This window comes from Neolamprologus multifasciatus, chromosome 15 (genome assembly GCF_963576455.1).
Source record: "Neolamprologus multifasciatus chromosome 15, fNeoMul1.2, whole genome shotgun sequence".
In the NCBI taxonomy this organism is placed as follows: Eukaryota; Metazoa; Chordata; class Actinopteri; order Cichliformes; family Cichlidae; genus Neolamprologus; species Neolamprologus multifasciatus.
The window spans coordinates 18,389,890-18,412,990 of NC_140453.1; the positions used below are offsets into that span (position 1 = coordinate 18,389,890).

Below are 23,101 nucleotides of genomic sequence, written 5' to 3' on the forward strand. Positions count from 1 at the left end.
TTAACTTAAACAAGCTTATTTTTTAATGGATCTGCAAAATTGTTTGAATTTCCAAAGAAAATTTCTGTACCTCCCGCCCACAGTTACCCAGTGGCAAAAGTTACACAACGTTACAGAAACGTTTCCAACCCAAAGAAATCTGCATGCAGGAAGAAAAACAAAACAAAACAAAAAAAGAAATAAAAAGTGAAATAAATCATACAGATAAAATAAAACATCAACAAACAGGACATACTGTATAATGCCGTTCTTTTGGCTGGAGGAGAAATTCAAACGCTTCAGCTTCAGTTCCGTGTCTTCATGAAGAGAGCCTGAACCGACACATTATTAAACTGTAATTTCATTAAATGAATGTGGCTCCGCCCACCACACAGCCCCGCCCCTGTCTTCCATATAAGGCACAGGACAAAATAAACCCCCATATACAAAAGGAGCTAGCCACGCCTCTGTCACTTGGTAACAAATTGTAAATGACCAAATATGGTTAGACAACAGAAACCGCACTAAATGTACAAAATGTTAATCCTACTTTATCTTGTTTTAACTTTGATTTCCTCAGACTGAAGGTGAGTGCTGTGGGTGGGTGGGGTTAAAGGGGGAGGGGTGTGAGGGTGTCCAACCAGGTGAGCCTGTGCAAAGGAAATATTAAAAATATGAGCTTGTCTTTTCCACACATTTTTTTCCTTTTTTTTTTTTTACTTAAACTTTAAAACAAATGACAAGAAATGTGACTGGATTTCTCTTTTGATCGGAAATAAAAATGATCATTAGATGCAGAGTGGAGGAACATAGTTGGGTGGAGAAGTGGGAACGAGGGGATTAGACATATGAAGTGGTTTATTGTTTTTATTCTGATAAAGAGACAGAATGTCAGTGTGCAAGAAAACTCATGAGACAGGTTAGAGGGCAAGTTAGAGTTAGCAGTGTGAGAGAGAGAGAGAGATTGTGTGTGTCTGAGTGTGTTTGTGTGCGTTAGTGTGACTGAAACAGGAGTTGTTCAACTGCAGCACTTGCTCTTCCAGCCTGTGACTCCTCCTCCGCTGCTGATGTCAACGTTTTCACTGTTGGGCTCTTTTACAGGCGTCTGTCAAAGAGAAACAAAACACACACACACACACACACACACACACACACAAAAACCCATCTTATTAAATATGCACCAGGAAAAATGTGAAGCAACCACTCTGGTTTATGTCCACAAATCCTCCCTGCTAAGGCTGACATCATTAACCAATTCCTAGTTTAGATGCTTCCCCAGTTTCCAAAAATCAAACAAATACTGAGACATATCAGGATCAGCCTGTCATTCAAGGGGGATAAAAGCCAAAACTGTCTTTGAAACATTAATTTAATGAAATACTGGAATATTTCCCTTGATGCTGGTTACAGATAATCCTGAACTAAAATCTTAATCTACAGATGGGAATCTAGGCATTGTTTGTTGTTTAAACTCCACAAAATTTTTTTAGCTTCAGTATGAATAAAGAAAGGGTGAGAATGACAGCTATGAATGGTTGCCATCAGGTTTCATAACTGGTTGACACCTTAGCGGAAAAAAATAAATAAATTACTGAACACATGTTCCACATGAGACATTGAGCACACACCTTTCTGAGGATGTCTTCTGCTAACGTGAGGAAAGCTTTCTCGATGTTGATGTTGGCCTTAGCGCTCGTCTCAAAAAACCTAATGCCGTGCTCCCTCGCAATCTGTGGGGAAGAAAACAAACCCAGTCAGAAACTGTGCATGTGGCCCGGTCCAAAAATAAAGCTGCTGATCTCCTGAGGAGAACAGAGATCAAGTATCACACATACACCTGCCTGAGTGGAACTGTGTGTGTGTGCTGATATTGTCAACTACCAGTTTGCTTTGGTACTTTAAACCAAATCTGTTAAAGGCCCTGCAGTCTCACACAGGTGTTTCCACTTGTTCTGGCTGATTAGAGCTCTGTTAAGGATGAACTTTGGCTGAACTCTGAACATTAAATCCAGAAACTAAACTCTAAATCAACTTGATATCCAACTGCCAAACTGACAGACATCCAAGTACTGCTCACAAATGCAAAATGGGGGTTTAACTCTGAGCGTGTATGTCCCCTGAGCTGCTATAGTTTTTATTTTATTTTTCCTTTTAGATCAATTTTGTTACAGTTTAGTTGTATTAATTTATTTTTACTGTCTAAAAGTGTTTAATTGTGGCTATTATAAGTTTCAGACTTTTACATGATACAGGTGGTATCTGTCAGAAAGTAAGAAGTTAAGAACTATGGACACATAAGACACAGTCACATGGACAGATTTATTTTCTATTGAAAAAAAGTTAAAATTTTATGGATTTCCGCCATAAAATTGTGAAGTGATGGCATACGGGCAGTTAAAATGAGTGTAGATACCAAGCTGTTATACTAAGAATATCAGGTTATTGAGGGGTTTTTCACCCCCCCCTATTCAACAACAATTTTCTGTTAAAAGAATGAATGCAACTGAACATTATATTTTTTTACCTACAGTTTTAGTCTCATGTTTGGAAGCTAAACGAAATTTCACAATAGTTTAAATGGCTTGCTTAGTACAAATAATTCAAGCTTTGGCATTTGAACTGCGAAAAAACTGAGAAAACTAGGTTATTGTTTCTTTGTCTTTCCACAAGGGAACCTTAACTACAGTTCATGAGAAAAATAAAGCATCTCATTTCTTTCCTTTTAGTTCATCTCTCCACTGTTAGTTATTATTACTAGAAATGCTAAACAATGGAAACAAGCTCAGTTTGTGCAGAAAGACAAATAGCAGCTCTGTACAGACGTACTGATTTTAGTGGAACGTTTGAGCTGTAAATACACAAACAAAGCTACTATCACCTGTTCTAGCAGGGCATTTAACTCCTATTTACTTCAGCAGAAAGTAACCTCATGGAAATGTCAGACGGACACAAATGAGCCACAATTAACTACAGAAGACTTTATGAGTGGCTGCAAACTCAAAGTGCAAGGCTGCAGCAACGAATCAACCAATCGTTGCTGCAGCCTTGCAGGACCTCATTGACGAATGTCCCTTCACAGCGGCACAGGACCGCACCACCTCACCTGCTCTCCCTTGGCTTTTGGTACGACCCTCTTGTCATCCATGTCACACTTGTTGCCTAGCAGCATTCGCTCAACGTCCTCATTTGCATGCTGAAAAAAATAAAACACAAAAATGAGGAGATTATTAGATCACATTTGCCAAACAGTCAAATTTCATCTACATTAAGCTTTTTAAAGGATTTATTGCTTAGATAATCCAAGCTGGCCAGTCGAGCCCATGATTCAGGCCCTTTTCTAAAAGAACCAATTTCTAGTGCTGTCTAATTACCACTAGTAGGTAGAGCGAGTGGAAATAATGAGTTATTTTCCAGGATAAGGGCATTTCATTATTGCAAAACAACACATGTCCAGTTCATACTCAGAGAATAAAGTAAAACATAAGTGGTCTCTAATAACACTTTTGAAGTTTGAGATATTATTAGGAGTGTCTGAACTTCTATATACAGAGATGCAGGATAAGAAAGGCAGAGCTACTACAGGTAAATGCATCACGTTTCCTTCCTCTTACTAAACTCAAGGTTCTAAAGGCAAGGGTGAGAAAAATGATACAAGACACAGTCTCACCTAATCCACTTGGCCTAAATTCAAACACCTACAGTGTTTTATTGCACCAGAAAATAATGCAGACAGCTAATGCGAGACATCCAATATCCAAACAGTCATATTAACTTCTCAGGTCTAAACTGATCTGGAATGAATCCTCAGGATTACTCGTGTAATGCAATAATTACTACTGAGATCATGTGAGACACAAGATGTATTCAATACTAAAGACAGCGGAAGAGACACTAAAAAAACAAAGTTACAAAGTTACCATATGTTGCAGCTTGGCTTATAATCACAGAACTTTGCAACAGTCTCTGACACCTGTCTCCAACTAACCTGACATTTCAAATACTAAGCAGCCACAACATTAAAACCAGTTGCATAATACTGGTTACTCTCTCTGCTAGAAAAATAGTTAAGATGTGGGAAGGTGTGGACACCGTTGATCTTGGACTGGCATCCTTTAGTTCTTCTGTGTTTGCCAGTGGGACCTCTGTGGATCAGGCTCAATCAGGTGTCACCTACGGATGAGACTAGGGTCTTTGGCTTTTGTAGGCTGGATCATCACCTGTGGCGCTGTCTTGTGTTCCTTGAGTGGTTTCTGAAGAGGTCTTGCAGTGCAAGTGCTCGTGGGAGGCTTATGGGGGCATGTCTTTAGAACCACAACCATGTTTAGTTGGCTTGGTTTGTGTCAAAGTTACAACCACATCCAAGCAGAATATTCAACTCCATTCATACGTCAGTGGTTTTAATGTTGTGGCTGATCAGTGTACATTAGGTCTCATCCTTGTGGCTTCATCTATTCTGATAAAACACAGATGCACAAACAAAGTCCTTTTTCTAACCCAAGAAGAATGCTGTTTATACTGACAAAACACAGCACTGCAGATTCAATAATAAACAAGCGAAATTTAAACAAAATAAATTTTAATATTTTAACACCACTGTGAAAGATCCTGAAGGGGCTGGATTAAAGTTGGATGCACCTGATCAGGCTTTGTCTTGGCTCAAAATGTGATACTTGTAAAATTTAAATACGAACAACATTTTCACAGTACTCATATTCTAAAAAAAACTATTCTTTTTGTAAGCTTTTGCACAGTTTAGGTTACAGTCTCCCTCCACCTTCCCATAATCATCTCCTTTTCGGGCCATGATAATCCTCAGCACAACTGCTCTGTAAATGATTAAGAGCCTCCATTTTCATTAGTAGTTAACAAAAGTCTGTCCATTATGCTACTTGTGGCCATTTCCTTAAAAAAACAACAACAACAACAACAACAACAACAACGAAAAAAAAAACCCCAAAAAACCCCCAAATGACATCACAACATGTGAGAAGGTCACCACAAAAAGACAAGACAAAACAAGCACCCGATTCCAGTTTTTGTTCCCAGCACAAAGCAACACCCTACATCATCTGAGTCAGGCCATAATCAGACCGTTAACCATACACGGCATAAAAGGACACAACATCAAGATCCAAAGAATCAGACTGCTGAAACCTGCAGTCTTTCTAATAACCAGCAGGTGGAAACTCCTGTGGTTCCAACAGCACTTCAGGTTACATAGAAGTTTATAGGAAAAACAGCCCTCAGCTCCTCTTCTCTGTGACCTCAGTAACAGCATGACAGGTTTCAAAACACCAAGATGGCATTGGCAATGATCAGCTTGGGGTTTCACAGCAGATACAGCCATCTTTTATTCAGCCAATGGTCTTAACAAGATGTTACAGGTGTCTCACCTTGAATGTGTTCACTGTTACTCAACTTTTACAATGTTAAAAACAGGCTGAAACAAGTAAACCCGCCCTTGTCGTGTCAGACTGTTTGTGGTACTGCTTGGTAAAACTGTACAACTACTTCTGCAGTGAGACACATGCATACAGACAACTGGCTCATCTGATTCATTTTAGTCACACACTCCTGTTCCACAGCTCGCTGCACACAGTTTAACTAGCCCGTTAGTCATGTTGGCCGCATTCCCGTGAAGTGTTTATCGCCATGTTTTTGTTCCATAGACAAAAAGAAATAAATGCAAAATCAGTGTCAACGATTCATTCCATAAAAATAAAAATGATACCGAGTTCAGATACTTTGTGTTGGTGTTTATTTTCCTTACCTCATCAATGTTGCGCAGCCATTTGCTGATGTTTTCGAAGCTCTTGGCGTTGGTGATGTCATAGACCAGCATGATGCCCATGGCTCCTCTGTAGTAGGAGGTGGTGATGGTGTGGAACCGTTCCTGCCCTGCTGTGTCCCTGCACAGAGCACATGTTTTTATTTGCATGCGTTTTCTTGGGTTTGCGTTATTCTTTGCTTTACTATTTTTATTTGGTCTTTGAACTGCAGTGACCTGCATGAAAGGTGCTTCACAAATAAAATTTGACCAAAGAATTGCTTAAATTTCTTCATAATACGCTGAGATTTCACACATTTATCAGCTACAAACGCTTTGTTCAAAACAGAAGAATAAATAAGCAAATAACTCTGAAGAGTCCAAACTCAGCTAAGACTCTTTCTGATTTTCTCTTTTCTGATTAAAGACAATCAAGACATTTGTTAGTTAAGAGAAGCTGAACCCTAAGAAGAAGAGTGACACTTTGAGCGACTGATCCTTGGGCTTGTAAGCACTCATGTATAATGTGGGGCTAAAATTCACCAACAATACAGTTCCAGAGGGAATGTCCAAACAATTGTTTGATGAAAACTAAAAAAAAAAAAAAGCAAAAAAAAAAAAAAAAAAAGTTGTATAACATTTGAAAAGTTAATTCATTGTTATGTCACTTTTGACCAACACAGTAATTATGATTTTTGCAGTGACATCAGTCAGTCTGTTGTGGGAAGCATTGAGAGCAAACTCTCTCTATGTATGTGTCTGTGTGTGTGAGAAGATTCTTAGTGATTAAGTTAAAATAATCAGCCATAAAGTTTGTAGATATGCCTACAATTAAGAACAGCAGCTATCTAAAATGTTGAATACCTCATTGCTGCCATACAAATATAAAGGTCCTAAATGCAAAACTGAAACAGTACGATCCAAACCATTGAGGTTACTGGATTATGAGCTAGACTAGATTAAAAACATGACAGCAATTTAAACCATGAAAAAAGTTCAAGTGTGAGGAAAAAGCAGCCTCTCATCTAGCAAACCATCTGCAACAGCTGTGTTTCATCAACATAAAAAGTTTTTCCACATCAGCCAGTAATATAAATTTCACTGTTTTAAGCTAAAGGAATATTTTAATGTATGTGTGCTGCTCAGCTCATAAACGCAGCAAAGTCAAACAATCAAAACAAGTGAATATTTAAACATTTAGTTGAATACGATTTGAAGAAAGCCCCACATATAAAGTGATTAAAGATAATTAGAACTTTATTATGTACCATTAAAAATGAATTAGTGCCACTTATTTATGTCAGTCTTCTTAACCGCAAAAACTTCATTATTTGTCCCAGTTACAGTTCAGTAGAAGGCGTGCCAGACATGTGAACCTGCTTATGTGATGCTATTCTTTTGGTCACCAACAGAGGCTGACATACATGATAAAATATTTAGTTAATGCACACTTCAAACTCGACGCAGAGACAAAAAAGAAAAAGGAAAAAAAAAAAAAAAAAAAAAAAGATACTGCTTTAAGGCCTACAGGAACAATGTTATTTAATTTTAACACTGCTTGGAAAAAAAACAAACTGCAAAGCCGTAGCAGGCGGGTTGACCCAGGTACAAATACATTTAAATCCACTGCAGGTTTCCTCGCATGTCTGCACTAGCATCAGCCTCAGCAGTCACTTCTTGCTTTCTGTGGAAACTCTGCCAACATCCATCTATCACCGCTGACATGGGAAAGAGAGGAAGCCCAGGAGCACCAGGCACCAAAGCAAATCAGACCTACACTTAAAGAGGGTGTTTAACTAGATACGAGTGTTAATCAAGACACAATGTGCTTGGACAGGATGAAGGGAAAATCTGATCTGAGACTGAAATGCACGTGATCTGATGTTAATCATATTAAATTCATGGCTGCAGGCAAACACAAATTTTATGCATGTGCAAGTTATTAAAGTCTTGCAAAATATCTTTCATGACTTCATACTCACTCATAGCTATCCACTTATTAACAACCAAATAGCAAAAAGTAAATTGATGCATTTTAATAAAGAAAGACATATTTTTACTCTTCAATTGTCCTTCTAATGCTTTCTTTGGGCAAAAGCTTTGCTCAAGAAATGAAAACATATCCTGACAATGAATAAAGTAATGTCTTCAACCACTGAGTTTAAGAATATGAAGTACGATCATTAATTTGACAGTAATTAGCTTCTTTATTAATTATTTGCCCACTATTGTTTGTCCTCTATTCAGTACTGCATTTATGGTTTTATTCGATTAGAGTTTCACCTTCCAGTGACAAATCAAACTTCTCTGTACTACCTCAATAATTTGAGCTTTTTTATTATAGTTTGTTTTTAATATTTCAGCTGTTTAACTTACATTTCCAGACAGTAGATTTCAACTTCCCAATTGCAAGATCCCAAGAAACTAAGCTGACAAGTTACTCAAAATAACGTTTTTGTCCATTGTGCTTGTTTTCTAGAGTAACAGTGGGTGTGGATGTGCAGGTGTCCGTCTCTGAGATAACATGAAAAGATTATCTTTGAATGAATGGACTGTATTCAGAGAAGCAGAATATCCGTTACAGGTTCTGTATTGACCTGAAACTGTCTTCTTGTATTGTGCTACAATGTATTTGTACCTTTGTAGTTATCATGTTTTCTACTTCAGGTTATGCATCACAAAGCTCTGATTAATTTCTTTTCAATGTTACTAAAAAAAAATGTCCATATTGTTCACCATTATCAGTCACCTTTAAATAACTGGCTCTTTGTCATCTTGTAGCTTCAAACCAAACTGCTCATGTCACATATCTTTTTATTCTGGTTACTATATTTAATTTCTTCTTGAACTGTCATTCCTAAAAAGACTGCCTCAACTGGACTACCAAAACCTTTAGTTGCAACTCTGTTCATTACAAAAGCACCAAGCACCTTACATTAATCATTTTTTATCTTCATTACTTGAACTTGATTCTCCAACAACTTCAATTTGCAAATTAAGCTAATTATGGGATTTTTTTTTAAATTTCCAAGTCAGAAAAAGGATTCCACAGGAAAATTAACAGAACAGTATTAGTTTTTTTAACCAATCCCAAATGATTTCATCCTATAGACTCATAAGAATTAGACCAAATACTAAGGACAATCTGCTGTACAAATGCATTTCTTTTCTTTTAATTCATCCTGTTTCTCTCCGTAATACTTAGAGACAATTTGTAATTCAAATCTAATCAATTTTACAATTGCCAAACTTAACCGATTAAAAGCTCCAAAATATGAAGATTTATGCATTCCTTAAGCATTTGGGCCTTACTCAATGGGCGCTACTCATGTGGGAAAAAAAAGAAAGAAGAAATAATTACTCATCTGGTACGGACAACGATAACCCTACAGTAGACCAAATGGACTGATGATCATTTCCTGTTCCTGCATATTTCAGTGCTTAAGGGAGGTATGTCAAACAGATGTTTCATTATGACATAACGATTCACAAAAGAGGCTACGCTGAAACACGATTCTCACAAGCTTGGTGTGTTTTCCGCATCTGCACAACACTGGCATGCAAACAAAAACTCACATCTATAACTGACTCACCAGATCTGTAGTTTTATCTTCTTTCCTTGTAATTCAACAGTTTTGATCTTGAAGTCTATTCCTGCAAAACAAAAAACAAACATGTCAGCTTAAACAATATCCATCAGTTGTAGAACATCAGCCGTCGTGAATAAGAAGAGAGATGAATGAATAAACGGCTCCAGCACTGTGACAAAGAGAAAGTGAAGGTCAGAAACAGATAAATCAACAAAAGCGGTTGAGCAACAACTGTTGCCATCACAGAGACAATAGTATTATCTCTTCCTGATTCTGCAGTGTCATTCTCAGCAGACAGCTGTGATCAGCAGCTGGGCAACAACGGGTGCACACAAACCAGGTCACTGAGGTCAAAATTATACTTTTTTCAGACAGCTGTGAGTATTTTTTTTAAATATATATAATATACATATAGGCTGCACCTTGTAGTGCATTTGATCCTAACAAGGTTGAAAAATAAAGCTACTACGACTAAAGCGCACTAGACCATATGAGCCAGTAAATACTGAACTTGGTCACCAGGGTTGTTTTTTTTACATTTTGCATTATGAAATAGAAACAACAGAAAAATTTCTATAAATTTATGATAAGTAAGCAAACACAGGCTCATCATATTGCTTTAACCTTATGTGGAATAACTGTACTTACTGGTACCGTTTCTCATCTTAAAACATTATATTTTCTGTTTTGTTTGTTTAATTGTCACCTTTTGGCTACTATTACAAACACCTACAGGATATTTGCCATTCACCGTTAAAAACTAAAATATAAGATGAATGCACTGCTACCAAAGTCCATAGTTAAGTAAAAACTGAACCATATTTTTGCTTTGATTATCAGATTACGTCACTTGAACCCAGGAGGACCCTCTCATCCTCTCAGGCACTACTCTCACAACTGTAAAACTTCGGTGATCTAAAATAAGATTTTTTTTTTTAAACTAGTGCTTTAAGTGTTTTTGTAATATCTGAGGTTTCAGCCTAAAGTTGTTTTTTCCTTTTTGGTTGGAGATTGAACTCGGGGGAGAAGTTTTGTGGTGGTGCAGTGTGCAATCTTTCCAATGTCGATGTTTTCAAGATTTACAAATAACTGTCAAGCAGGGGAAAGTTACTGAAGCTTATTTTTCACATTCAGTGGAATTTGAATTTTATCATTTGGGAAAAAAGGATGTAGAGCTACAGTTAAGGGTAGAGGGGTTACTTATTAAACAGGGGGGCAACTTCCCTCATGTTTTTCTTTTGCTTAGTATAACCTATTTATGTCCTTTTAAATCTGTGCTACAACAAACAGCCAATGACTCATGATATTACAGTAACTGTTAAACACCTCACCTGGGCATATGTAGGATTTCTGCATTTCAAAACTATAATGAACTAAATAACAGTAGGGGATTTTTTGACTCAAACCACTAACTTCTTTCTCTTTGGAAAAGCTAGAAAACATAAGAAGGCAATTCAACCATCAACTTCCCACTTGAAAGTAAAACACACTAGATTATTATCCTCTTATACTTTAAATGTGAAGGGTAGGTGACTCATCGGTTTCATTTTAGCCAACAAGTGGTGTTTTCCTGCTAAACACTGAGCTGTCAGTTCTGCTCTTGGTCAGACGTTGTGGTTGGTTAAAGAGTCCAAGAAACAGCTGTGCTCTAGGTGGGGCAAGTTTATAGAATAATGAGGAAACTGCCTGCCAAAGCCTGAGTCACAAAATATTATGCACATCCCACGGAGAGAAAGATACAGTTGGACAGAAAGAAAGGCTAGGATTTAACGCTGGTAAAAGAGGGAGAGTTTTCTACACAACAAAAGTTAAGCTTTTGAAGTCAGCCTCAACAGGGATGATGTGTTACTAGTGAGGAGAGTAAACACAGAGGTTCACTCTTTTTACTCTGAAGGGAAAAAAAGAGAAAGAAACAAGTTATGCGCATTGTGCAATCACGGATCATTTATCCAATCAGTGGGAAAACAGTTATACCTATCCCGTAAAGAATGACACTTTCCATGAGACGTGACTGTTGAGCTGGATGCAAGCGGTTTATAGTCGGCTTTCTTCTTAATACCAGAGGAACCATTCCTTCCACAAGTATGAAAGCCACTGTCCGCTTCTGCCAGTTTCCGTGCAAAATTCATTAAATGGAAAAAGATTTCAGTCGATACTATGCATATTCACTCACTTAATAAGTGTAATCTGTAAGGGAGAGGGGCTGAGAGACTGACTGGAAGCAGGAATGAGAGATGGATGAGAGCAAGGGGGGGGTTCCAGTGGGGGTATTTTGAGAAACAGCTGTGAATCTGTGTCTCCAATGGTATGAGTCCTGTGTCACAGGAAGAACACATTCCTGTTTCATGTCCTGCTTCTGCCGTTGGGAGTTTTGTTCATTTCAGCTTTTTAGTTTAGGTGTTTATTAACTAGTAAATCTGGCCCCCTTTAGTGGAGGATTTCCTAAATGTAACTGAGAGAAATTTTATGGCTTCTCTGGGATGTTATATATAAAGCTACTCTGGGAAAGCTTCTGCCAACCTTATCTCATATCTTGTAAGCATTATCTCAAATTAAAGGCCATTTTATCTGTTGCTTAATGTAGTGATACGGTTTAAAAAATAAATAAATAAACATTTTTCTTAGATCGCAAGAAGTCAAATTCTAGTATTTAATTAGCCCGTTTCTTTGTGCTAATGAGCTGTTGCACAGGTACAGTTAACACATGTAGCTTTCCAACCAAGCTTGCTAGGCATTAGCTGTTATGTTAGGTAACTGAGCTATCAAACTAATTAACTCCTGGTTCTAAAAGAACAACATGGTGGCAGCCAAAACACTAACACAACGCTTCAAAACGCTAAGTCCAAAACTAGAGAGTAACATCCTGGTGACTAGATCCTTCAACAGTTTTTGACCACTGTCTGGTAGGTTAAAAGCTGTGAATCTAATGTAAAGTTGTCTCCCACCAACCACTTAAACAACAATAACAGAAGAATGCACTACTGACAACCACAGGTCAGGCTGGTAAAGTATGTGTGGCACAGTGAGAATAGATGATATTGTACAAGCAGAAAAAAAAGGAAAAAGAAAAGTGTAAAACTTCTTCAAAAATTAGGTGCAGTGTATAAGCCACCAGGTAAAGCTAGCATGTCAGGTCTGTCACAGTGGCACTGGTCCTGAGCAAGAGACTGGCAGTTTCTAGTGAATACTGAAAAGTATTTCTGCTTGATAAGCTCATCCCCAACCTCAAACCACTCTTAGGTGAATGTACAGTTGTGGCAGGGTTATCACATGCAGGTTTCATTGGACCCCATTTTCATGTTCAAACCTAGCCTCTTGACTAGAGGCATGACAGTTCTGAAAATGAGACTGAAATCATATACAAACATCCACAATTTAATATTGTGGCTTTCTGTACTGTGATATCCATGTGAAACTGATAAAACATACTAGTCTGGTGAAAGCAGTACCGATTGTTCAGGTGATGAGTGAATTGCAAATAACAGAGTCTAAATCGAATAATACAGTTTCATTTTTGTTCGTGTTCAAGTGATTGTGTTTTCCTTGTTGTTCATACCTTCCTTATAAAACCCGAGGCACAGATTGAACCATTGTTTTGGTTACCGTATACACCTACTCTTTAAACATTTGCAAGTCTTTGTTGGATTAGATATGTATAAATGTGCCTACATAGATATATATTCCAGAGACATTTATACAGAGATTTGCTAGAACATTATCAACTGTACTGATTGAAATAATCTTAAAAGTATAGTTTTACAGATTTGCTTTGATAACCATATACACCAATGTATGTACAGATTACGTGACTGGAGAAAGATGACATGTTCTACATACAATTTTTACAGCTTATCACGTTGCACGCGGCTTTGTTTTGAATACAGATGTAGAACAAAGACAAGAGACGAGCCAGGAGCTTTCAAGTGCACGAACTATGCTGCAGTTTTATAGAGGACACTCTACAAAGGAGCCAGCAAAAAAACAACAACTTGAGATCATTTCTGTTCCTTGATTTCCAAGTATTTCTTCTTAAGTTTCAAGTTGACAGATCATAACATACTGAACACTTTAAAACGATCACTTCCTAAACTAAACTGACCACAGTGAGTGTTGTCAACACTTTCTTTTCAAGCACTTGTGACTGATCCCGTTGATACTTTAAATACCTTCATAACCAACATAGTTTGTTCCCACGTAATTACACAGAGAGGTTAAAGCTCCAGCAACACTTGCAATATACAGAACTACTTTATTATCTGACTGATGCATTTTGGCTTGTGAACTTAGACCTTCATGAGTGACAACACATTCTGACTTTTTGTTCTTATCCATGCACCTTAGAAGTAGGTGAAGCTGTGCCAGATAACACTACTCTGTTTTTATTAACTACACAGAAACTGCCTCAAAAGGGACCTTTAGGGGCGATGACTACATCTGCACACAGTTAAAGCATCAAGTCTGTATTTACATTCCCATTTAGTTATGGCCAATTGATAAACAAATATGTATTTTATGCTTGAGTAAAAGAAACACCACATAAATAAACTGAACGGTACTTTCATTCCAACCCTGTTGATTTTTAGTCTGGATGATGATACCACTTTTTTTTTTTTAATTTGGAGGAAAATCCCTTGTGTTTACGGTGTGAATACCTCCAGCACCATTTTAACCCATTATCCTCAGCTGCTTCACATGGAGGAGAGTACACAGAGTATATAGAATATATTTAACAAAGCAAATAAAGCACCTGTAGCTGATTTAAAAACATAAAAGTACTGACTTACTACCCATCTTGCCAGGAAAGCACCTATGCAAGGAGCAAAGGTCACTACCAATCTCTACGTGCTGAAGAACCTGTTAGTCTGGACCAATTTTCCCCTTCTTCCAACTAACACTACACATTTCTTCCCTTAAGTGACACAGATCTGATGTGGTGGCTTTGACTCAAATAAAACACATAGGCCTAAATCTAATTGACTGCATGCTGAGAAACAACATGGGGTGTAATAAAACACCCTGCAAGTCAAAGCAAAACTAAAGGTATGACAAAAACAATAAAACGAGTACATGTGACATGAAGAGTTACAACAGAGTGACAGGTCAGTGCTCTAGCTGAACAAATCTAATCTAGCCTGGATGCCAGTGAGAATACATTTGCCCTTTCCAGTTGTGTGCTTTCGGCTATATAGTGACAAAGAGCACGGCTTCAGAAGAAAGCTCAGTCCATGAATCGAGCACATAACACCAGCACATTGCAGTCGAGCAAAGCACGTTTTATATTACATTATTACTCATCACTAATCTTAAGCAACAGGAGTAAATGGAGCCTTCACTTGGGCCATGCAGGGACTTGACATAGTTTGACACTTGACTCATGTGAGCGTGATGTTTGGCGCATGCGTGAATAGGACGGATGGGGAGGGGATGGTGATGCCATCATGATGAATTGTTTAATGGTTCTCACTGGCGCACTTGAGCAAAGTAAATAAGTATACAGTATTTACTCAAGTACTTAGAATACAAACTATAAGCGCTTCTAATTTTAGAAAGAAAATGCAATTTTCAGCTGCTTTTATACAATTAGATTCACTATAGTCAAAGTTTTCACCTAAAAAGTTAATTTCTTACATGATATAATCAAGTTCCCAATGCTAGAATATCCAAGTCGCTTAAACAGCTTCACCTCCATTACTATTAGCGGTGACAACAATCTGAAGCATGAACCCTGTCCTTATCTTCAACGTCATGCTGCTCTGTTGTATCTTAATTGCCCCTTGGGGATAAATAAAGTCTTTCTGATTCTGATATCCATGAAACCATGAACCCGTGAATAATCACACCTTCAACTTGTGATAATCAAGTAAAATTATGCTTTTACAATCAAGTATTTCTTGTTGCTTCAAATCAAAACACTCATACAGTTGTTCCCTTTAACTTTTAATTCCTGACAAGGACTTTCAATAAACCTATATAGGCTGATACTTTGAAGTAAACACCTGTCACTTAAATGCACAGGCGATTTTTCTAGTGCAGCACGGGCCTGTGGTGCTACTAGCCTTGCTAGCTTCTTAGCCGCTGGGTCAAGTAAACTGACAGCAAATTTGGAGACTTAACGGGCTATAATTGTTGCTGCCCAGTTAAACCAAACCAAGATATAATGATAGCGTTTTGTTATTAACGTCGCAATCATTTGAAAAATAATGAGCAAGTGATGGTTTAGTAAGAGCTCATAAAGGCTGCACAACTAGCTTTCCAGCTAACCTGTACAGGCCCTAGAGAGAGCTGCTGCATGCTCATAGCACACTAGCCACCAACAAATCCGTCCTGCATACAGCCTCCAGCTGCAGGGTAGAGGCAGGCGAGCCTCACAGCTGTCACACTACCTCCGGCGGATGCAGAAGGGTCAACGAAATCACCTGTTACAACGCCCGTGATCTTCTTACCTATGGTGGAGATGAAGGTTGTGTTGAAGGCGTCGTCAGAGAAGCGGAACAGCACACAGGTCTTCCCCACGCCCGAGTCGCCGATCAGAAGCAGCTTGAACAGCAAGTCGTACGTCTTCTTCGCCATTGAAGAATCAGTTTGTGTTCACCCCGATAGATACAAAAACCGATACCCTAGAGTACGCCTATGTGAAGTCTAAAGCCAGCTCCTTGGCCAACCTGACCAACAACTGTCCTCTTGGCTGTTAACAGTTAACAAACTGTGGATTTGTTGATTAGCTTTGGCAAGCTAGTTGGCTAAACACCACCCAAAATAATGTGCCTGTAGAGTCGTCCTAGAAGTTCTAGATTCCCAAACCCGACCGTGGTACCCCCCCTTACAGCATGAGAGCAAAAATAGAATCTCCTTCTGTGTGATACCTCTTTTTCACTCTTTCTTTTCTCCCACACAGTCGGGACAAAATGGCTCCTCTCTCGCACTCTACCCCGATTCACTCTTTCTTCAAACTAACGGCGAGCTAATTCAGATTCTCGGCACACCCCGTCATTCCAGAGCCCTGGGACAAGCTCGACCGAGAAGAAACTGGGAAAAATCAAGACATGAAAGTGCGCCGAATCTGCTGTCTGTTCCAAGTAATTTCGCTTTTTTTTCTGTAGAGATTAGACCGAAATACAGACGACCGCCGTCGCCTTCGAATGGGAGCCACCGCGGCGACACCCTAGACTTTTTGGCACGCCTACTCCCACCCCTTCTGTCAAAATTCACAGCTCTGATTGGCTATTTGACCTGTCGCTCCTTCAAGCGCCCTAATCTGAATGGCTATCCAAGCAGGCATTGTAGCGGTAAAAAGGGGGCGTGTCTTAGCCTGACAGAAAGGGCAAATGTTACTCTGTAACATACGCTGACATTTAGGCTCAAAGCGCCGCTCATATCTCACTGTGAAATGCCGCAAGTGACCCAAAATGGCGACGAGTTTCATGCGGATCTCTAGTAGCCGGGGTGTGTTTCAGCTTTCATGGCAAGCTGGCAGTTGGTGCGGTGACTATCCCAGCTGTGAGTCAGGCAAAGTGATGTCATATATAAGTACTTCTGTGCTTGTTACGGGCGTTTCCCACATCCTCTGCTCTGTGAAGTGCAAGGTCACTGATCCTCTAAAGTCTTGTAATAAGTATACACACCGAGAGACAGTCTGCATGTACACATAACTGCTGTAGGGCCTTTTAGAGTTGGCTTTGTGTGTTTGTGAGACTCTTTCCTTCTTCCGCCTGTCAGAGTTGTTTGACTCTCAGACACTCCTTAGGAATGCTGAGTATGCCCTGCTTTCCACTGCCAAGTACAGACTTGATGCAAACTGGGGAAGAAAGATATGAAGAGAGAAAAAGAAGTCGGAGAAAAAGAAAGTTTGAACGGGGCTAAATAGTCTATACTGCCACTCCAACAACTCTACGTCTGCTACAGAGAGCTGTCACAATGCCACCAGAGTACTGAACAAACTGAAATATGACCACATTGTGGTGCTAGATGAAAAGCCAGGAGTTAAAAGTTCCTCGCCACATTGTGGACCAAAGTCAACAAAGCTTCATCGCTCCCTTTGCTTTTTATGAGCCAACCAACCACAGATCTTCCCCAGGCAAACACCCACGGGAAAGAAAAGAGTTATCCACTATATGGAAAATTAAGAAAAGACGCACATGCTCAAACCTGCAGTCAATAAGTCACAAAGTGATTCATTAAAGTGATAAACTATAGGGACTATAATGAAAGCTTATATACTTTAAGTGATCCAGTGAATACACACGTTGTTGTTATGCTGTGTTTACTTAAATCCATGAATGCCTGCACAGTTACAGGATCCATGATTTTTCCTGTCCGGAAATGGGGAATCATTTATCTCATATTTTCTTTATGTGTCACTTGCTCAATTAGAACATTTTTTAATCCTAAACGAATCACTGCATTCTTCCTCCACTGTTAGGAAATCTTTTCACTCTAATAAATCAACATAGAAATTCTTTCAGGGGCCTTGGGGTTTGCCTCGCAGGAACAGCAACTCTCAAATTTCTTCCTTCTGCCTGTGATAAAAAAAGAAGAAGAAAACGGTCCATTGGGGACGTATTTATTTTGTAGCTTATATGAAAAAGATATGCAAGTTGATTCGGGCCTCAAACTGTTTGGCTTGGAACACTTTGATTTTTTGTGCACTGAGGCTGAAACAATTACTTGATTGACCTATTTTGGTCCAACAATAAACTTCAGAAAGCTCATTTATTTCAGTAGAAACCCATAAATTCTTGATATTTCGCACCATACTTTTAAATCAGCTGCTTAGCATTTTATATAATACAAATAATATAAATTACCCGCAATCATATCCAGATATTTACTTCACACATAGCTGGATAGTCTGTGGTGAGCTTGAAAAAGCCTTGGCTGTGAGTGACTCATAAAAGGTGACACCTAAGCCGGGGAATTTTCACTACTATTATGTGTTATTTTCATCAGTCCAGTACATTTACTTATTATTGCTTCTCCGGGCACATTAAACACATCTCAGTGCTCAGTGAGGTGTTGAGTCATTTGTGTCCATTAGCTTTCCCACCGTGTGTTGAATTCCCCATGTGGCTGAGATTTTCACCTTTTTGTCAGCGAACACAGAGGTTGGGGGAAGTAGTTGAATGTAAGTTTCGGTAGTTTTCCAGAGAATCGCTCAGAAATCACCTACACTACAGCGTCACCTCCTCCATTACACCTGGAAAGACTACTCACGTGAATCCTTCCGACCTACTTAGGTGACTTTTAACGACACACTTGATCCAGCAGAGGGCGCTAATGTGTTGCATTTGAATGCTCTTAGATGAGTCTTAAAATGATTCATTTTACATTTTTCCTCCTTGCCCTAAATTTTTGTTGCTTTGGGACAACTGTTGTATACAAACTGGGGTTCTCCCTTCAACAGAGGAGTCATGAATGTGGGAAAATACTCCGTTTCTTGTGTAGCCAATTAAATATGAGTTATACTTCCTGGATTCATCCAAATCAGAAGGAAATTATTTTTTCTTTGACATAACTCGAGGATCTAGTGACTATACTTACACAGCGCAGAGTCACCTTTCTGGCACATTTTTTAAAAATAATTAAACATTTTTACATAAAACATGTAATTAAGTCAGGTTTTGTTGTTCACGCTTAGTTATTTGCAGCACAAACAGAGGGACACAAGTAAATATTGCTTTTATTTTTTTTATAGATAATTTCTGCACATATGGGTCCTGTTTTAATTATTTTTTTTATTGATACTGTACAGGATTCAATCATAATTCTTTATACTCTTTAGTTAATTTTTTTTATGATGTCACTATCAAACTGTCTGAAAACTGAAAACCACTTTCCAACAGATCCCAGTCTTTACTGTAGCTGTGGACCTTTGCAGTGTCTTTGCTGTAGTTGATGTTGCATTCTGAAAAATGCTGCATAATCCCCTTGACAGATGCATCTATTTTTTTTTCTTTAAAACCACTGGACAAAAGCCAGATTTTAAGAAAAGCGTCTGTCACACGACAATACATGGATCATTAGAGGAGGGATGGTGCTTTTATTTTCCTTTTGGAGCAAAATCAATCAATCAAAAATAAACTACAATAATATTCTCTGTATATTCTTGCAACAAATCTATTTCCACTAAGGTATCCAGCGCCAGTCCTGTTTGATCACATCACCTTTTTATTGTGTTTTTATGTAGTGACAGTATGGCTTCTTGAATATTTTCTGTCTCTATTATTGTGAGAATAGAGGTAATTGAGGTAATTACACAGAAGCAGGAAATAACCCAGCTGACACTTCAGTGAACCAGTAAATACAGACTCCTGCTGGGTACCCAAGAACTCTTCAAGGGCCAAAGCTTTATTTTAATTTTAGAGGAGATCCCATGTTTCTTTTATTTTTTTTACAGTTCGAAAATAAACAGCCAAATGAACTTTTCTTTATGACAACATCCAGTGTGTAATGAGAGGGTTATGTATAAATTTTCCCAAGCTTAATGCACTTAAATGGGAAGCTGCGCTTGCTAAATGTCGGTGTGATGGCTATAATAATACATATGAACTATAATTTTAAGAAAATGTTTCAAATTATGGGGACATCCACTGTGTAAACACACACGCAAACGGTCCAGTTTAAATTCCTAGCTGTACAAACCATCCGTGACCATTTAACGAGTCGGTGGCAGCCTTGGACAAGAATCGAGTCTTTGGCGAGGCAAAACTCAATTTCCCATGATTCTTTGTTCCAGTCCGCAGTGATGTGGGGTGTGGTGGTGGTTGAATGACTGTGTATGTGGGGTTGAGGGAGGGTGAGGGGGGTGTACAAGAGGGAAGCTCTGTCTCTCCGGACGGACCGAGAGCTGCAAATCCACCTCGGAGCATCTCTGCGCGGAGTACGGGAGGATGCGGACAGCGGTCTGCGGCGGAGCTGCACGCCGAGGACGATATGCGTGTGATGTCTGAACTGATTTGTGTCATTACCGGCGTTGTTGGATCTTTTCTTTTTTCATCGGACTGCAATGGAGCGTCGATCCAAAGCGTGAGAGGTGCTGATCGTCCGTCTGCTTATAGGCTCATTCACGCACAATAAGCCAAGGAAACTGGCTGTTACACACAGTGGCAATTCATCGTCTGTATTGGTAAATATCTGAGTCTATGCTATTTGGCACTGTGGCTGTTTTCCATTGTGATATGACCAAGAAGCCATAATGATTTTTTTTAATGAATGATTTAAAGAAACACATGCAGTTAACAGACGGGATATAGGCTCATTAAGGACTTCAGAGGGCTTTGTGGACTTAGATAACACACATTTTCCTTTTTTGTTGTTTGCAACGAGTAACAGAAGCCAGTCATGTCAAAGAACAAGAACAGTGAGTCAGTGAAGGTGGTAGTTCGATGCCGCCCTTTGAGCCGGAAAGAGGAGTCCAATGGGCCTGCAGGGGGAATAGTGCAGATGGACCTAAGGCTGGGACAGGTAATCCTCAGAAACCCTCATGCACCACCAAGCGAGCCCCAGAAAACATTCACATTTGATGCAGTGTATGATGCAAACTCCAAACAGCGAGAGCTGTATGACGAGAGCGTGCGGCCGCTGATAGATTCAGTGCTGGGAGGGTTTAATGGCACCATATTTGCCTATGGGCAGACAGGAACTGGGAAGACATACACCATGCAGGGAGCGTGGCTGGACCCAGAGAGACGAGGTGTGATTCCCAATGCCTTTGACCATATCTTCACACACATCTCCCGCTCCCAATCTGACAAGCAATACCTAGTGCGGGCGTCCTACCTCGAGATCTACCGAGAGGAGATTCGGGATCTTCTTGACCCCAATCATGGCAATGCTAGAGCCCTGGAGCTCAGAGAAAATCCAGATACTGGTGTGTATGTTCAAGATCTCACATCCTGTGTCTGCAAGAGCATCAAGGAGATTGAGGAGGTGATGAATGTGGGCAATCAGGCGAGGGCGGTTGGGGCAACAGACATGAATGAACATTCGTCCAGGTCCCACGCTTTGTTTTTGATCACTGTGGAGTGCAGTCAGCCTGGGCCAGATGGGAGGAAACATATACGGGTTGGACGCCTTAACTTGGTGGACCTGGCTGGCAGCGAGCGGCAGGCCAAGACCGGTGTCCAGGGCGAGCGCCTGAAAGAGGCCGCCAAGATCAACCTTTCCCTGTCAGCACTGGGAAATGTTATCTCCGCTTTGGCAGATGGGCGCAGCGGACATGTGCCGTACCGGGACTCCAAGCTTACCCGGCTGTTACAGGACTCTTTGGGCGGGAATGCTAAGACTGTTATGGTTGCCACACTTGGCCCGGCTCCTCAGCACTACGACGAGACTCTCACAACCCTTCGGTACGCCAACCGGGCCAAGAACATCCAGAACCAGCCCAGAGTCAATGAGGACCCCAAGGATGCTCTGTTGCGGGAGTTCCAGAGAGAGATTGCTCGCCTCAGGGCCCAGCTCAACCACAGGAAGTGGAGGAGCAAACAGAAGAGTGAGCAGGTGGAGGACGAGAGCTGGGATGGAGACCAGGAGAAAGAGATTGAGGACGAAGAGGACGAGGAGGTCGAGAAGGAGGGAGAGGACTACGTGAAGCTGGAGGAGCAGCGGCTAGAGAGGGAGAAGGAGGCCATTAGAGGAGACCAGGACTTGATTCCTGATGAGAAGCAGAAACTGCTGGGAGAGAAAGAGAGGATGATGGTGGATCTGAGGAAGGAGCAGGAAGCCACAGAACAGCTGACCGCCAAGTACAAGGTGAGTCCAGCCAGGTGGTTTGCTTCTTTTTGTTAAATTCTTCCTGTCTTTCTTTGTTCCTTATTTGCTTTCTTTCTTCTTTTATTCATTCCAGACAAACACACACAAAAGACAAATTGAATAGTACGTTCTGAGGCCATAAAGGAACAGAGCAGGAGATAAAACAGTGAAAACAAAAACTAGAAACAAATGGTGAAAAGTGTGGAGAGATGCCAAAGGTCCACAGATGATGTTAGATGGTGCTACACATTGTATTGGTGCTGAAATTCTCTGCATTAAATTAAATAAAAAAGTACTAGAAATACAACAAATTTATTGGAAAAGTTAGTGGTTAAAGAATTACAAATCACAAAAAAAGACATTTAATAAGCTCCAATAAAACACTTCCTATTCATTTATTTTGGACTTTAAGATCTATTTTGTTAAAATATACATGTAATTGATCTTTTCTCCCTGATAATGTTAGCAGAAGCTCTTTGATATTGTACAGTGATGATTTCTGAGAGTGGACTGGCGACTTGCCCACGGTGTATGCCTCAATAACATCTGGGCTAGGCTCCAGTGTCCCCGTGACTCTTAAGTGGATAAGCGGTTAAGAAAATGCATTGATCGATGATTTAACAGTTTTACGATTTATTTGAATTGATGTTAACCCCTCTTATTGAATGTCATCTTAATGTTTGTTTTAAAGTAGAAGAAAAGAATCCGCTTATTTTAGGTTTGACGTTTTATTCCAGAGGGCCATACTCTCTCAGAAAAAGGACATCTAAAGTCAAACATGACACACATGGTGCTGAAGTATGGTAATCGGTAAATTTGATGGACATGACAGATTGTTTTACAGGCCTGAATATCCAAAGACTCGCTGGAGACACACTTCTTGAGATTCATTAATACAGTGTTGGATTTGATTGATTTTTCTCTGTGGTTGTTGGATTGAGATGGTCCGCGGGCTGATTCGGACTGAGGGTCGTATTTTGCCCACATCTCCTTTAACCCTTACTCTAATCCCAAAAAT

General features: G+C 39.7%; 2 protein-coding genes across 2 annotated transcripts in view; one reads left to right on the top strand and one right to left on the bottom strand.

Annotated features, from left to right (window-relative positions):
• Positions 1 to 16,499, bottom strand: rab10 (RAB10, member RAS oncogene family). Its single transcript, XM_085132474.1, has 6 exons — positions 15,780 to 16,499; positions 9,340 to 9,400; positions 5,750 to 5,888; positions 3,083 to 3,172; positions 1,608 to 1,709; positions 1 to 1,084 (listed from the first exon to the last, which is right to left on the bottom strand). The coding sequence occupies exons 1-6, from the start codon at positions 15,904 to 15,906 to the stop codon at positions 998 to 1,000; spliced, it is 606 nt and encodes a 201-aa protein (XP_084988600.1). The 5' UTR covers positions 15,907 to 16,499; the 3' UTR covers positions 1 to 997.
• A 3,657-nt stretch (positions 16,500 to 20,156) lies between these two features.
• The window catches only part of kif3ca (kinesin family member 3Ca), a 36,831-nt gene continuing 33,886 nt past the window's right edge, over positions 20,157 to 23,101 (top strand). Inside the window, exon 1 of the mRNA XM_085132441.1 lies at positions 20,157 to 22,083. Within this exon, the coding sequence (XP_084988567.1) occupies positions 20,674 to 22,083 (1,410 nt within the window). The 5' untranslated portion in view covers positions 20,157 to 20,673. The remainder of the gene's footprint in view (positions 22,084 to 23,101) is intronic.

Bases quoted from the DNA above. Each gene is read 5' to 3' on its own strand.
- rab10 (XM_085132474.1), bottom strand. From the start codon at position 15,906: ATGGCGAAGAAGACGTACGACTTGCTGTTCAAGCTGCTTCTGATCGGC. The intron at 5,889-9,339 runs GTGAGTCAGTTA...TGCTCTGTGCAG, and splicing joins AAGATAAAACTACAGATCTG to GGACACAGCAGGGCAGGAAC. The intron at 1,710-3,082 runs GTGAGGTGGTGC...TCTTCCCCACAG, and splicing joins CAAAAGCCAAGGGAGAGCAG to ATTGCGAGGGAGCACGGCAT.